Here is a 15,746-nt window from a genome sequence, read left to right on the forward strand (position 1 = left end):
ATGGGCAAAATATGGAGTGTAATCTGAGGGAACGGGGTCTAAATATGCGTTTCTGTGGTAATCATGTCGTTTGGCTCCACCCCTTATGCAAGTGTGTACCAATAGCAATATCCCCACCAGGCAAGTGATACCTAATCACGGCATTATTCCATGCCCCGTTGATGCCCATCTGCTTCTCCCCTCTGTCCCGAAGAGGAAATCCTTAATGTAGGCAAGTATATATTATTCAATTATTATATAAAGGTGTGTTCTTGGATATGAGTATATTTTAATATAGGGGGAAGGGTCAGAAAGCAAAGCATCTGATTGCACAATCTCCAACGTAAAAGGAACGCAATACTGTAACACAGGATGGGTATGTAATAATTAGCAAGACCATGAAAAGAAAATGAAATAATGAACTACAAATATTGCACTAGGAGTAAATTATCACAATGATCAAATAATTCATTCCAGAAACTCATAAATCCACATCCCGTTTTTCTCATATTTAGCTTGACTACAAACTTCACTTTGGGAAGTAATTATTTTAGACAGGTTGCAGATATAACATGTTCTGGCTGTAAAGGGTTCAAACGATTTACGAATCTTAAAACGTTAAGCATCAAAAACAAATAAAATAGTTTCTATACTTGACACTGTGAAATTGGTATACCCTCCCGTGGCCTGCGACCACATATTCTTTGTAAACAGGGGTCCCATGTTTGTTATCTATTGAGGAAACGATTAAGGGACTTCTGATGATGTCAGGTCTACGTGTCCGAGTAGAATAGTTTTTTGCGTGGAGGTTATGGGATTACTGTGTGCGGGTTCTTGGAGGATAGCGGTGTCACCTGGAAACATTTTAGGGCACATAGCCATGGCAGCATACATGGCAGACCAGAGGCCGGGTGCGACTGTCATTATGCCGGAGCCACCTGACTGCTGGACACTGAAGACACCTGCGTAGACCCAGAGGCAGATGTGTCCTCATCATCACCTAGTGGATTCTTTCCGCAGAAGATCAGCTTCATTATGCAAGTTCGGAACTGTAGAAACAGAATGACAAAAACAGCAATAAAACAAGAGTAGGTATTAACAGAGATCAGTGGTGTAACAATGGCACTGCAGCCTCCGCAGTGGCTTGGGGGAGCCGGCGCTGTGGGGACGTATGGTCTCTGCAGATTCTATTGAGTCTGGCCGCCCATATGGAATCTGCTGAAATTGTCCCTCCAAAAATGGTCACCGCCTTGATGGAGACAGATGCTAGTGGTCCTTCTGGACAGATCGATAAATGCTAGAGGTCTCACTGGGTATAGTATATCGCTAGTTGGAAGTTATGGATTGCCCCTGGAATATATATATATTACTCCTGGCAATGGGCATGTAACTCCTGGCAACGAGCATGTAACCCTCTGGCAATGGACATGTAACACCCTGGCAACGAGCATGTAATCCACTGGTAACAAGCAAAACAACACAGGCAATGAATAAGAAACCCTTGTTTATGATAATGTAACCCCTGGCTATGAGTATGTAACCCGTGGCAATGAGCATGAAATCCCTAGCAACGAGCATGTAACCCATGGCAGTGAGCATGTAACTCCTGGCAATTAACATGTAACTCCTGGCAATGAGCATTAAACCTCTGGACAATGAGAATTCAGCTAAAAAAATACAATTACAATACCTGTATGGGGAGGGGGCGGCAGATTTTTTTTGTATGGGGGGATGACTAGTTACGCCACTGATAAAGAGATACAAAGGCCCCTCCAACAAGCTTACCAACAGAACATTTATTAGCGTATAACAGGGGTCTTCAACCTTTAAGACGACCTTTAAGAAGTGTGGGCCACATTCAAAAATTCAACGAAGCCCGAGGGCCACTAAGCTCTGTTGTGGTATTTAGCACAGCCCTTCATAGATAGACATCACAGCCCCCATAAAGCACAGCCCTTTATAGATGGACAGCACAGCCCCCCATAGACAGCCACATAGATAGTTAGCATAGCTGCCCAAACACATACCACCACCGCCCCCCCCCCCCCCCCCCCCCCCCCCCCCCCCCCCAAATAGTCAGCACCAGGGCTGTTTCTAGAAAATTTGATTCCCAGTGCGAACAGAAAAAAAATATGGGCCCCACCCTCATACATGATTTGATATTGATGAAAAAGGGGTGTGGTCTAATTATAATGGGCATGATCTAATTATAAGGAATGTAAGCTAGCAGGAAAACAATTACCTGACACCTCACTTTTGCAACCTGAATGACCAGACATTGGTTACTGCAGGAATGGTTGTTGTCTTTCCGTGCTTAAGTTGGCTGGCTGAAGGTCGCACAGTGACATATAAACATGAAGGCCCACACAGTGACCTAGTATGCCTCACAAATCAAGCCCAAACAATGACAGGCTACTTAAATCAATAGACACTGTTTATCCATAATGCCCATTACACATTGTGCTTCACACCGTAATGCCCATTACACATTATACCACACACTGTAATGTCCATTACACATTATGCCACACACTGTAATGCCCATTACACATTATGCCATACACCGTAATGCCCATTACACATTATGACACTCACCATGATGCCCATTACACATTAATCCACACACCATGATGCCCATTGCACTTTATGCCTCGCACCATGATGCCCATTGCAATATAATGCCCCCAATACTCCTGCTTATACATATGATGCCCCCAGTAGTGTCCCTCATAAAATGCCACCAGTAGTGTCCCTAAAAAATGCCTTAGTATTCCCCCCACCTCCCATAGTCAGCATCGCATTGCACAGCCTGCCAGCCCTCCCATAGTCAGCACCACACAGCCAGGTAGCCCCCCCTCATAGTCAGCACCTCATTGCAGCCCGCCCCCTCCCTTATAGACAGCACCGCATTGCAGACAGTTCACTTCCACATGTGCATTCAAGCTGCGTTTTGGATAATAGTTCCAGAGCTGAAAGCCCAAACAGGGCTTATGTGTGCGTACATAGGCTCGTGTGCTGGCTGAAAATGGCTGAAGTCTACAGAGGGAATGGACACCAAATTTGTGGTCCCCATAGCAATAGCTTAGGTGGGGTCTGGAATTATGTACAGCATAGGCTGTGATTTGTATAAGCCGATGCAATGTAACAGCACAGTATACTATTTGGGGGGATCATCCTCAGCCAATAAAGATGTATTTTATCATACATGGACAAGCACATCAAAACCATTGATAGTAACGCACAACATACAGGAGACATATTTGTTACAGAAGACTCAAGACAAACATACCTGTCTGTTCATGAAAATGTAAATAAATGGGTTGTACACAGTGGAGGCCTTTGAAAATACAGATGGGATGGAGGCCAAGCGCAAGTCAAATGTTTCTCCCCGATGGGTTGTAGCCCACAGAGCGAAGGAGGCATAGGGGAGCCAGCATACAAGGAATCCAGCAACCATAAAAATCACCATCCTGGTCACCTCCCGCTCCGCCTTCTGTGTGGTGGCTGACTGCTCCTGCTGTTTGGCGACCTGTACAGGGATTGAAGCACAGCGATGGGGGTGATTGCAGCAACTACCATTAATGAATTTAAATCAAAACTGGATACATTTTCGGCCACTAAGATAATCCTATAGATAAGACTTACTCAAGTCAGTAGTTACAAGTTAGATAGGTTGAACTCGATGGACTAACGTCGTTTTTCAGCCTTAATTACTATGATTACAAGCTGTGGGGGAAATGTATCAAAACTTGGGAAGAGATAAAGTGGAGAAGCTGCCCAAATTAATCTCACAAGTTTATAGAATGGCAGTTGACTGTAGGTAGATCATACTGGACCCTATAATGACTGTGCTCAATATAAGTTGATATTGTTTTCTCCGATAGATGCAGAGCTTTTACACCTTTTAGTCCTTCCAGTTTTTTGGGCCAAACAGGGATGGTTTGGTCTTTTATAAATGACAGATCAAGTTCTAAAATTCTAATTAGGTAAATACAGTGTTTTGGTGGGGTTCCGCTCAGTATGATTGACCTACAATCAAAATACCACATAGGTCACAATACCGACATGGTCAAAATGCTGCCATTTAAAATTCTGACATGGTCAAAATGACAACATTTAAAATGTCGACAGGTCAAAAAGTAGACCTGATTTTTTAAACTTTTTTTGGGTGTCTATGTCAAAATCCACTTATATTGAGCACAATCATTGGGCATCATTGACATTTGCTGGGTAAACATCGAAATTCACCCGGAAATTCCCGAAATTTTCCCAGAAATGCGCATGCGCAAACCCCGATCATCGGGGCTGGGTCGAATTCTGATAACACTGAGTTATCCTGAATCGGCCCCATTATGTATTGAATAAGACAGGCATAGCCAAACTATGTCCCTCCAGCTGTTGTGAAAATACTAATCCCATCATGCCTTGCCACAGTTTTGCTATTAAGGAATGCTAAAACTATAGCAAGGCATGCTGGGAGGTGTAGTTTCAAAACAGCTGGAGGGCCACAGTTTGGACATGCCTGGAATAAGAAGACAAATAGAATTAAAAATTATTTTATGGTGGCAACATCAATTTATTATATATTGGTGGCAAAATTAATGTTTACATCAACATTATTAACTATATTAAAAGGACAGTATTAATTAAGTAGATAGACATTTGTTGTTATATAAATGGAAATAAAAAATGTGTAAAAAAAAAGATGATATTTCCTATATAAAGTAACATTACAGGACATTATATTTAGTAGACTCAAAGGAATAAAACAGAGTACATGGTCAGGATTATGTAAATTAGATTAAAATGGGTAACAAGGGCAGAGGGCAATTCTGCCACCGCTGAGGTTCCTATACTTAAAGGGACATGTTTCACACCTTTCAACTGCATTACTGTATTAAAGTCTATTTCCGGGACATCTTAACCAATTTAGCAATAAGCTTTAGCTTTAGATGTGTTACATGCAATAAAACAGACCCAAAGTCACCTCATTTCATGATTACTTTAAGCCAGGGTCCTCAAACTATTTTGCCCTGGGACCCCGTCAGACAATAAAATTAAATTACAGGACCCCAGCAAGTTATTGCAGAAGGTCATCACATCACACGTGTAGTCAGCAGACAGCACATACATGGCAGCATTGAACATGGAGGCACTAAATAATGTACGGAGTCTAACATAACAGACAATTCAACAGATTTTTTTCACCTTGAATCACTAACTGATATTAGAAAAGTCATCAGCCTGATGGTCAGCAACATGGAGTCGTGACCCAATGCTGAGAAGGTTGGGACCCACTTTGGGGTCAGGACCCACAGTTTGAGAACCGCTGCTTTAAGCTATATACTGTATTATGTTAAACTAAGCATCACCCAGTATGTATGGGCTGCATACAAAAGTGCACAGTACTTACCCTGCATGCAAGTAAATTATACCCCTTTCAGATTTGCGACCCATGAATTTCCCTGCTCAGACTTGGGGTTTTCTCTTCTGCAAAATCCCTGGGTTTTGATCGAGTCCCCCATTTACACTTCACAGACCGGGGAAATTCCTGGGTTGGCCCCTTTCAGACATAAGATGGTTTTTCCAGTTTTTAAGGCAGTGTCATCATAAGGGGACGGTTTGCAGGCACACAATAATGTGGTCATGCAAATGTGGAGACAGCCCAAAATGGACTGGGTGTGGTTTACAATCGTAAATAATTCTATGTATCATATAACAAGAACAATACCATACCATTTTTCCTTTTTAAACTTTTTTTTTTTTTTTTTTAAATAAAAAGTTTTTGTTCAAGTAATAAAGAATTTGTGAAAGTCTTTGCTTCAAACTATATCTCGTAAGCAAAGCTTCTCTATGTGTTCTGTGTTCCTCCCAAATGTAGCATCAGTCACTTTCCAGCTATCACTAATGATATCTGCAGGCGTCATGTGGCCCTTCCCAGCCAAACACAACCGTTTTCAAGCAACCAGAGAGCAAATTATCATTCACACTTAACCTGGGTCACCAACCCCGGAAAATCAGGCCCTTGGTCCCGCCACGCACACCTTCCTGAGAGATGTTCAAGGTAGAGGGTTTTAGCTTGGAAAAAAAGTTGTGTTTAAACAGATCTTTTTTCTTTGGAAGCAACTAACAAGACAACTTCTGCTTTTGTGAAGTGCCAGACTTCATTCACCAAACTTGTGAGAGGCCTATAGGGATGTGACCTAGTGTCTGTTTTATTTCTATTGTTTGTCTATCTTGTGGCACCCATCCCTCCACACCCAGACCCGTCAGCAGCAGCCTGGTAGTGGAAAGCTGACGTCCTATCTGATTGGCTAAAATAACTGATATTTTCCTCCAGCCGGTGGAGGAGATTGTGATCACTTGTGACATGTAGCCAATAGCATTAAAGGTTGGCGGTCACGTATTTAGAAGACAGAATTTCAAGTCGAGACGAGTTCAGTCCTAGAACTGCATGACAAATCACATCAAAGAAGATTGATATAACATTTCACTGTGCATTCTGTTGATGGATGTACAGCTATAGCTGAACTGTGACTTTATTACAATATGGCAGCGAGCTTATATGTATTGTAGCTTAAAGAGCCACTTACGGCATGGAGAGTAAGGAGCAGACGACCATAGGAGAACACAATGACTGAGAGAGGGAACCCAAAGCAGAAGCAGAAGAGGAAAAGTACATAGGACTCATTGTTCCACTTGTTGTTCACTGTGTACCAGTCTGGGCCGCAGGAACACTGCAGACCTTCTGGGATGTACCTGCAAAAGTGGACATGTGTCATGAGAAGAGCTTGTCATCAAGTGTAAATAAAAGGGATGTGACAATGGCGAGAGGAGCTGCAGCTGCCCTAATCCCAGAGCTCTATTAATGCTAAATAAACTGCATTGTTATACTGGAGAATCCAGGTAATAATAACGCGACTGTTCATTATCTTTCATTTGCACAATGTTTTATTAGTTTTATTGAAGGAATATTTTAAACATATACAAAAAGACCAGCACACGCTAAGGGGCTTATGTTGAGCTGGACGCACTTTGCACTTAAGTCACAAGTGCAAAATTTACCTCAAAATAATTGACATTGCTTAATTTAGTGATTTCCTAACTCGGTCAAGTACCTCCAACAGTTCATGTTTTCAAGGTCACCCAGAATAATTATTTGCGTTGGAGGGAGACCTGGAAAACTTGCACTGTTGGGGGGGTACTTGAGAAACAAGTTTTGGGACCACTGGTTTAGATTGTAGAGATAGTTCAAAATGGGTTTGGACTCACAGATGGTGCGCTTATCGGGTAGGCAGCAAATGTGTTTAGGGGAAACGAAGGAGGTTTTTCCACAATCTTTCCGTGATGAATAAAATAGGAAAAAGAGAATAAAACACCCCCATCACTTGAGCGCCTTAACCCTTCCACATGTCAATCCTTGCTCCAAATTTAGCTGCTGTACATCATGCAAAAAGAGAATATAAAACATCCCTAGCATATTTTATGCTGTATTAAAACTTGATTACGCTATGGATGTTTTACATTCTCTTTTTGCATGATGTACACCGGCTAAATTTGGAGCAAGGATTGACATACTTCACTGTAAAGCAGAATAAGATAAGCTTCTGATTTTATATCTGTGTATGCGCATGTGGAGGGGTTAAGGCGCTCAAGTGTTGGGGGTTTTTATTCTCTTTTTCCTAGATTGTAGAAATGGCTACATACAGTAGAGCAATGGTTCTCAAACTCGGTCCTGAGTCACTTAGGTTACCTTGTAGATGCATTAAAGGGAAAATGCAGTAAAAACCCTGTTATCTGGTTTTACTGCATTTCCCAATGCACTAAAACCCGATCACTGAGTTTTCTCAATATAGAGTAATGCCGGAAAAAGGTGGTTTTACTCTATAGAATGCCTATAGGTTTCTCTCTGCCGCGATGTTCACGGATCCCTCCCAGCATGCCCCATGGCTGACGCCATCACTTTGTGCATGCGCAGAGGGACTCCCGGGTCTTTGCAAAGGAAAGCTTTTATCAGAAAAATTGTCCTTTACATTATAGTGATATATGCTAGTGCATATGCGATTAACAACAATGCAGTAGCCGGCGAATGTCAGCGATGTGGGGTGGCGGATGTTAGTGCATCCCCCCCATAGTTTGCGTTACTGCCTTGGCTTTTCCCTTCCAAATGATAGAATATAGAAGATCAGGGCTCAGAAAGTAAACTCCATAACTGATATAGATTTTGTCTGAGAAGTACGTTACCTGCTCCAGCCCAGCAATGGGGGAGTAGCTGCAACCAACCCAATCACCCAAGTGACGACGCAGCCGACAATGGCATGGGTCTCCCTGAACGTGAAGCTACCCATGGGTTTACAGATCACCAGGAACCTTTCAAAGGCCACAACAGCCAGAGACCACAGGCTGACCATTCCTAGAAGGGTTATGTGGGGGGGAAAAAGTGTTTGTTAATCTGCAGAAAATTGTCATTGGTGACAGAAAACAACACATACTGTACTGATTATGCAGACCACTACATTCATCCAATGATCCCAGGGCTGTGAGGCAGCAATGCTAACCTCTGTATCACTTTACAACATATTTGTGTAAAGCCTCTGAAAGAAAGAATGAGGTGACAATTGTTTAGGCCAAAAACTACTGTACATAAGAAGTACATGTTTAATTCATTTATTTATTCATTCATCATCCCTGGGTATAAACTAGGGCCCTAGGAGAAGTCACCCGCGATTCCCCCTTGAGCCCTCCCCCCCCCCCCCCCCCCGACATTTCCGGAACAACAGGTCCGCATGCTATACATTCCATGTGGCCAGGGGAGTAAGTAGAACTCTCCTGGCCCCATAGCATATTTTGAGAAGGGCCCCCTGCCCCTTTGTACAGGGTGACACATAGATAGGTAGTGCGGGGATAAAAGGTGTAAAAAAACATTCGCACAGGGGTAGGAGGGTACACAATGGGATATGTGGGAGAGGGATGTTTGGAAGGTACAGGACAGACTGCACACACAGAGGCAGGAAGTTAGACATACAGGGGTAGTGGGATACAGAGGGGTCACACACAGAGGAAGGTGGTACAAGGGGTCATACTGGGGATTAGTGGCTAGAAGGTGTCACACACAGACATAGTGGGTTCAGGGGGTCTCGCCCAGCGGAAGGATGTAGAGGGTGGGGAAGGTGTCACATACAGGGGATGTGTGGTACAGGAGGTCAAAGACCAGGGATGAAGGGTGGAAGAGGGACAAGGTGTCACACAAGAGAATGGGGGGGGGGTGCAGGAGTTAATACACCAGGGGTGATGGGGGGTCAATAGGGTCACACACACAGAGGAAGATGGTAGGTGGGTCATATACGGTTTCATGTGCACACACACACAAGGGATCACACATGGGGGTGAGCTCCAGGCACAGGGGGAAGTGGAGAACGGCAGCAAGGGAATCCAGGCTGGACATAGCAGCAGTGTCATCCCTGTGAGGATGCCGGAGGCAGGCCCAGCGCTGTTTCCCCTCATGGTGCAGCTACTAGAAGAGGGAGGTGCCAGGACCACTAGGCAGGGGAGAGGGCGGCGCAATATATCTGGGGGGTGGCGCGGGGTGCACATCTCCGGCTATTGGGGGGGAGCGCATATCTCCAGCATCTGATGGGGGGAGCACACATCTCTGGCATCTGAGGGGGGGGGGGACGAGTCCCAACGTGTTGCCTACTATTCATTTTGGGTACTTGTGTTATATCACGGTGCGGCAGCATAACAAGCCTAGTCAGCGTAGTGTAATGTAACGAGTAAAGCTGCCAGCATCCACAGGGTCGGGTGCGCTGGCAGACGGCGGAACAGCATGGATGCGCTTCACATGCAGCGCCGGGAACCGCCAGATCCCCGACCGTGGCGGACGCCGGCAGAGAGGCGCACCATGTTAGTTGAACGCGCGAGCGTCTCATACGCACGAGCGTCCCAGACACTCTGCGGCTGTGGACGTAAACCCTGCCCATCTCTGCTTCAGTGAGACGGACAGAGTTAAGGGGTGTGGCGCACGTTCGTCTTGTGCACAAAAAGCACAGGACGCATTTGCCAGTGCTCCATGTCAAATTCTGGCAAATGCCTACATTTCAAACCCCCACTATCCACGTCAGCCCGAAGCCTGGTGATTGCAGCGAGCCCCATGAGGGGACGTGTCCTCCTGATCTGTTCATACCCCCACTATCCACATCGGCGTAGAGTTGATTTTTATAAAGTGTGGTGAGAGCAGCGAGCCCCATGAGGGGACGTGTAAAATAAGCCCAAAGCATGGCGAGCACAGCGAGCCCCGTGAGGGGACGCGGATTACTTCACATGTATTCTGTGTCCCCTTACAGGGCTCGCTGCGCTCACCACGCTTCGGGCTCATTTTCACCTTCGCTTCACCTCTGACTGACTACGCTGACTGCGTAAGCGTTCTGACTGACTACGTAAGCTACTTAACAGGCACCGTGAACTGCCTCCGCCATGTTGAAGGGACACTACGCTGAATAGGACAGTACTTAACGGGCGCTGTGATAATACACAAGTACATAATTTTACTTCAGGGAGCCAACGGTAGCACTGCTTCCTGAATCCCTGTTCCTTCTTGTTACATGTTACAAGCTGTGTTTGAAAAATGACAGTTACACACTATACACAGTACACAATCGCACTTGCACTAATCCTCAGGACGATTTCCCTTCGCACCAAACCATTGCAGATTACCGGTACATATTAAACAATTTAATGAACAACAGAACGATCTCTCGCTCCCTCCTTTATTAATATACATTGTCTCACACACAATAACGTTTTGGGATTGGCGGAATGCTGGGATTTGGCCCCAAAATAGGCAGGATTTCAATCCCGGGATTGGAGTTTCCAATCCATGGATTTTGGGATTAGACTGCGCATAGGGACTTATTCTAGTTCACTCTTTCTGACAAAATCCTTCTTAAATGGACAAAACCATGTGCACTGCAGGGGGGAAGATGTAAAATGTGCAGATATATTTAGATTTGGGAGAGTTCTTTTGTTTCTGTGCAGGGTAAATACTGACTGCTTTATTTTTACACTGCAATGTAGATCTCACTTTGAAGTAAAACCCCACCCAAATCTAACTCTGCACAAGTTACATCTGCCCCACGTGCAGTGCACATGGTTTTGTCCATCAAAGAAGGAATTTGTCAGAAAGAGTGAACTAGAATAAGGCCCCTAGTGTTGGGCAGCGTCTGAGCACCCTCTTAGATGCTGCCCGGCTGTTCCTGATCCCCGGCATGCGGCTCTGCATAGCGTGACTATCAGATCAGTCATGCTGCGCAGGCCACACCACTGCCACCCGAACCCTTCTGGTGTAACCCCTGAACCCAGCACCGGCAGCAAGCCCGGACCCTCACCGGCGCACAACCCTGCCTCCCGCTTCATGCAGCATCCCCGGGGACGCACTGCCGAATACCCCTGCCTCCCACTCCTGGCCACACCGATCATCCACCGCTCCCACAACTGCTGATCGTCCTTCTTCCTGCCTCACCATGTGAGTATGGGGGGGGGGGGGGGTTTAATTAGGGAGGCCAATCCTTGGATCAAGCGTTTTTCATTCCCGAAACCCTGGATTGAAAATATGTCCCAGGATTGGCATCCATACATTTTCAAATGATCTTGAATGTGGGAGCGCGCAATTGAGGATACAGCCTAGAATATGTAGACAATATCATCTCACTTGGAGAACATTGGTTGGTACTTTAACTCTCTCCTCTTTATCGCTCTAGATGGTATGGTACATCTCCCAATGAAATGAAGTCCTTATGCAGAATTCCAGAACATCAGAGACTGCAGGATGTTCTGCCACTGTGGGGCCCAGAGGTGAAGGGAACCCGGCAATGCCAATTCATCCAATCAACTCATCTCAATCTGGCACATGCACATGTTCCTGCATTGCCGGACCCCTTCTGATAAACAGCTTAATAAGATATTAAAGTCAATGTTAAGTTTTCTTGCTTAGCCTTCTGGGGCTAAAATCCAACATATCTCATACATGCGAGGTGGTCAAGCATCCAAAGGTATGGCAAACTAGGCATGCTGATGTAAGTTATTGTTTTTTAATGAGTAACAGTGAGTACTGGCATATATACAGGGTATATCACATATATATATATATATATATATATATATATATATATATATACAGTTCTTTTATGCCGGCACTCCCAATAAAGCTGAACATCCAGTCCGGTGCACTCCAAGAGTTTCAAATATAAGTCCAATGAAAGAGGCACACAGATGTTTTCCAACAGGTACAAATCTATTTTGGCATAATCGAGCGTTTTCGGGGAAATGTACCCCGTCCTCAGGATACCTGCCACAAAGTGTACAAAACAAACAGCAAGTGCTCCCCCATCCCCCCCACATAAATACCTGCAAATTTGAATTACTCACCTGTCGATCCACACGCCGCCGGGCGCCGCGGTCCCTGTGTGACATACATCACTTCTCCCCACTTCCTGTTTGCAGCCGGCTGCTTGATCTGGAACGCAGGCTTGCATTCCATAACCCGCTACCGCCGATCACCAGTAGGCGGGGGATTCAATCGTCATAGCCCTCCAGGGTTGCTCACTGTACATATATGCCGCATTGCATGTCTGGTTTATTAAACTCTGTGGACTCTCTGTCGATTACAGTTCCCGGGAATCCATCTGTCCCTGGAGGGCTATGACGATTGAATCCCCCGCCTACTGGTGATCGGCGGTAGCTGGTTATGGAACGCAAGCCTGCGTTCCAGATCAAGCAGTCGGCTGCAAACAGGAAGTGGGGAGAAGTGATGTATGTCACACAGGGACCGCGGCGCTCGGCGGCGTGTGGATCGACAGGTGAGTAATTAACATTTGCACATGTGCGGGGGGATGGGGGAGCACTTGCTGTTTGTTTTGTACACTTTGTGGCAGGTATCCTGAGGACGGGGTACATTTCCCCGAAAGCGCTCGATTATGCCAAAATAGATTTGTACCTGTTGGAAAACGTTTGTGTGCCTCTTTCATTGGACTGATATATATATATATATATATGTCTACTGTCTGATTGTGTGTCTCTGAAACACTGCCATCTGTTGGCAGCGAGTGAAACTACATCTCTTTCTCTCTCACACATGCACAAACACAGAGGCAATCACAAGGTAGCAGACTAGCTTTGAAAGCATTGGCTTTGAGTGGATTTACTGGTATCACATATATTTCATGCCGAATGTGCGGTTCTCTGATAATTGCCAGGCCCTCGGCCCCCATTATCTCTAAACAATTTATATATTTCCAAGCTGTGATAAATCCCCGCCCCAGTATGAACACCCCAAAGTTAGACAAAGCTGTAAATGTTAAAGTGCGGGATGCTTACACTATAAACATATAGGATTTGTTCCATAAAGGATACTTTTAATAAACTCTAATGAACTAGCTACACAGTTAAACTGTCTGGGCCCATGACTATGCAGTATGTCAATTAATTACATGGCTATTATTTCTATTCATGAAGTAGGGAAAAGAGTGGAGAACTGAGCCAATGGAGAAGTGGCTCATGGCAACCAATCAGCTGCTACGTATAATTGTATAGAATGTACTTCATAACAGTTACCTCAAAGCTGATTGGTTGCCACTGGCCACATTCTTATCACTGCTTCATTGAATAGACCTATATTTCTCAAGCAAATATATTTATTTTAACACATCCAAATACCTGCAGTGTATTACCATAGTGAACACAGGTTGAGTATCCCTTATCCAAATTATTCCGAAAACCATACTTCTCAAAATGTACTTTTAATTTTTTTATTTTTGGCTAAAAACCTACTGGGTACATCTGCAACTGGCACCACTGAGGAAACAATATGTAACTGGTACTAAATATGTGCAAGAAAATAATTTCTTGGCATTTAAATTCAGTGTCTGAGATTATACACAAACTATTTCATTCAAAATTTGTTTTGAAACCTTGGGGCAAATTTAATAGGATGAGAGAATCAGAAAGTAAGAGATTTGGTAAGAAATCTTCAGGTTTTTTAAAGCGGCAATCATTTACACTTTAAAATCAAACTGCTTTTGCCGTGTAAATGATTGCCGCTTTAAAATAAATGGAGATTTCTTACCAAATCTCTCATCCTATTAAATCTCACCCCTTGTTTCATGCACAAATAACCTATATTTGTGTGTATTTCATGTTTTTGATGTGTTTATATACAACATAAATGCAAGATACCTCAAGATACATCATTCAAATATAAATAAATATAAACATTTGGATAAGGGATACTCAACCTGTATTTACACCAAATCATGTATGCAGGTGAGGTAGATGGGTGTAAATCAGTGATGGCTAACCTTGATACTCCAGCCGTTGCTGAACTACACATCCCAGCATGCCCTGCCTCAGTTTTACTATTTGGCCATGCTAAGGGCGTGATGTATTAAAATACATCGCCGCCCTTTGCACCCCCCCCCCCTGCCGCGATGCCGCCGCATATGTACTAACATATGCGGCTGGCATCGCAATGCGGTGACGGAGGCCCCCCCCCCCGATACCTGGAATGTGGTGTGCGGGGGGTCTCCGTCACCTGTCTGCCCCCTCCTGCATCCCTCACGCCGGGGACAGCTAAGCAAGCTGTCCCCGGCACCTCCTCCTACCCCCTGCAGCCGGAAGGACATCCGGCTGCGTCACTAGGGGGAGGAAGGTGTTATCTTCCGGGTCCAGGAGGACCTGGACCAGGTAAGAGAGGGAGGTCGGCGGGTTTTTCGGCGGAGGCCTCGGGCGGCGAAAAGAAGTACATAGGCTTCTATAGGTTATCGCCACCCAAAGGTGGCGATACCCTACACTGCGGTGATGTGGCAGTCGGGTAACAGTACATAGGAAAATGCGGTAAAACAGGGGTTTTACCGCATTTTCCCTTTAGTACATCTCGCCCAATAACTGATGCAGGGCATGCAGGGATGTGTAGTTCAACAACAGCTGGAATGTCAAGGTTAGCCATCACTGGTGTAAATGAATATACTTACCTCCTAATGTGGCTGTGAAACCTTCCAACTTGCATGCCAATGTGCCCAGGGAGAAGTACATTTGAGAGAAGCTGTAGAAGGCAGTGGTGGAGCCAAAACAGATCACTAAAAGGTTGGCAACCGCCAGATTGACCAGGATGTAGTTAAGGTGAGATCGTAGCTTCTTATACTTGGCGGTGCAGATCACGGTCAGCATGTTGAGCGGAAAGCCAAAGATGATGGTGAATAACATGAATGCCGACATGCTCATGAATACGGCAGGGGTACCTAGATGTGTCTGAGGTACCAGGAATGGGCTGACGGAGGAAATGTTAGTGGTTTCCAGAGGAATGGGGATGTAGAATTCATCTGGCATCTCCATCCTCATGTCTGGTCGGCCTTTCATCATTTTGGAACCTAGGGGGTTATGATGACAAAGAAGAGATGTCTGCTGCTAATATGAGTGAAGCCCTCTGGGAAACACCGTCAGTGGCCCCCTGACAGACAGAGAACTTGGCCCCTATCGTACAATGTAGGTTATGACAATGAGTGTCTTTTATAGTGCTTCAAGACAGAGAAGGTCTGGCATGGACCCCAATTGTTCCTTTGCTCATAAGCTTATTTGAGAACTGAAATCTGGGCTTAGTGATTTCATCCAGCTGCAATGGCGGACCTGCTTGGGAAGGTGGTAAGGGATAATCTTCCAGACAATCTACTTTAGAGTCGCCTAATGCCGATGGAAAGTAGTTTTAAGATACTTATGAG

At 44.9% G+C, this 15,746-nt stretch overlaps 1 protein-coding gene across 1 annotated transcript; it reads right to left on the minus strand.

Annotated features, from left to right (window-relative positions):
- Positions 1-517: 517 nt before the first annotated feature.
- Positions 518-15,390, minus strand: LOC146036573 (blue-sensitive opsin-like). Its single transcript, XM_083160534.1, has 5 exons — positions 15,003-15,390; positions 8,224-8,392; positions 6,573-6,738; positions 3,269-3,508; positions 518-1,028 (listed from the first exon to the last, which is right to left on the minus strand). The coding sequence occupies exons 1-5, from the start codon at positions 15,388-15,390 to the stop codon at positions 903-905; spliced, it is 1,089 nt and encodes a 362-aa protein (XP_083016660.1). The 3' UTR covers positions 518-902.
- Positions 15,391-15,746: the final 356 nt, after the last annotated feature.

This window comes from Crinia signifera, chromosome 9 (genome assembly GCF_055691185.1).
Source record: "Crinia signifera chromosome 9, ASM5569118v1, whole genome shotgun sequence".
Classification (NCBI taxonomy): domain Eukaryota; kingdom Metazoa; phylum Chordata; class Amphibia; order Anura; family Myobatrachidae; genus Crinia; species Crinia signifera.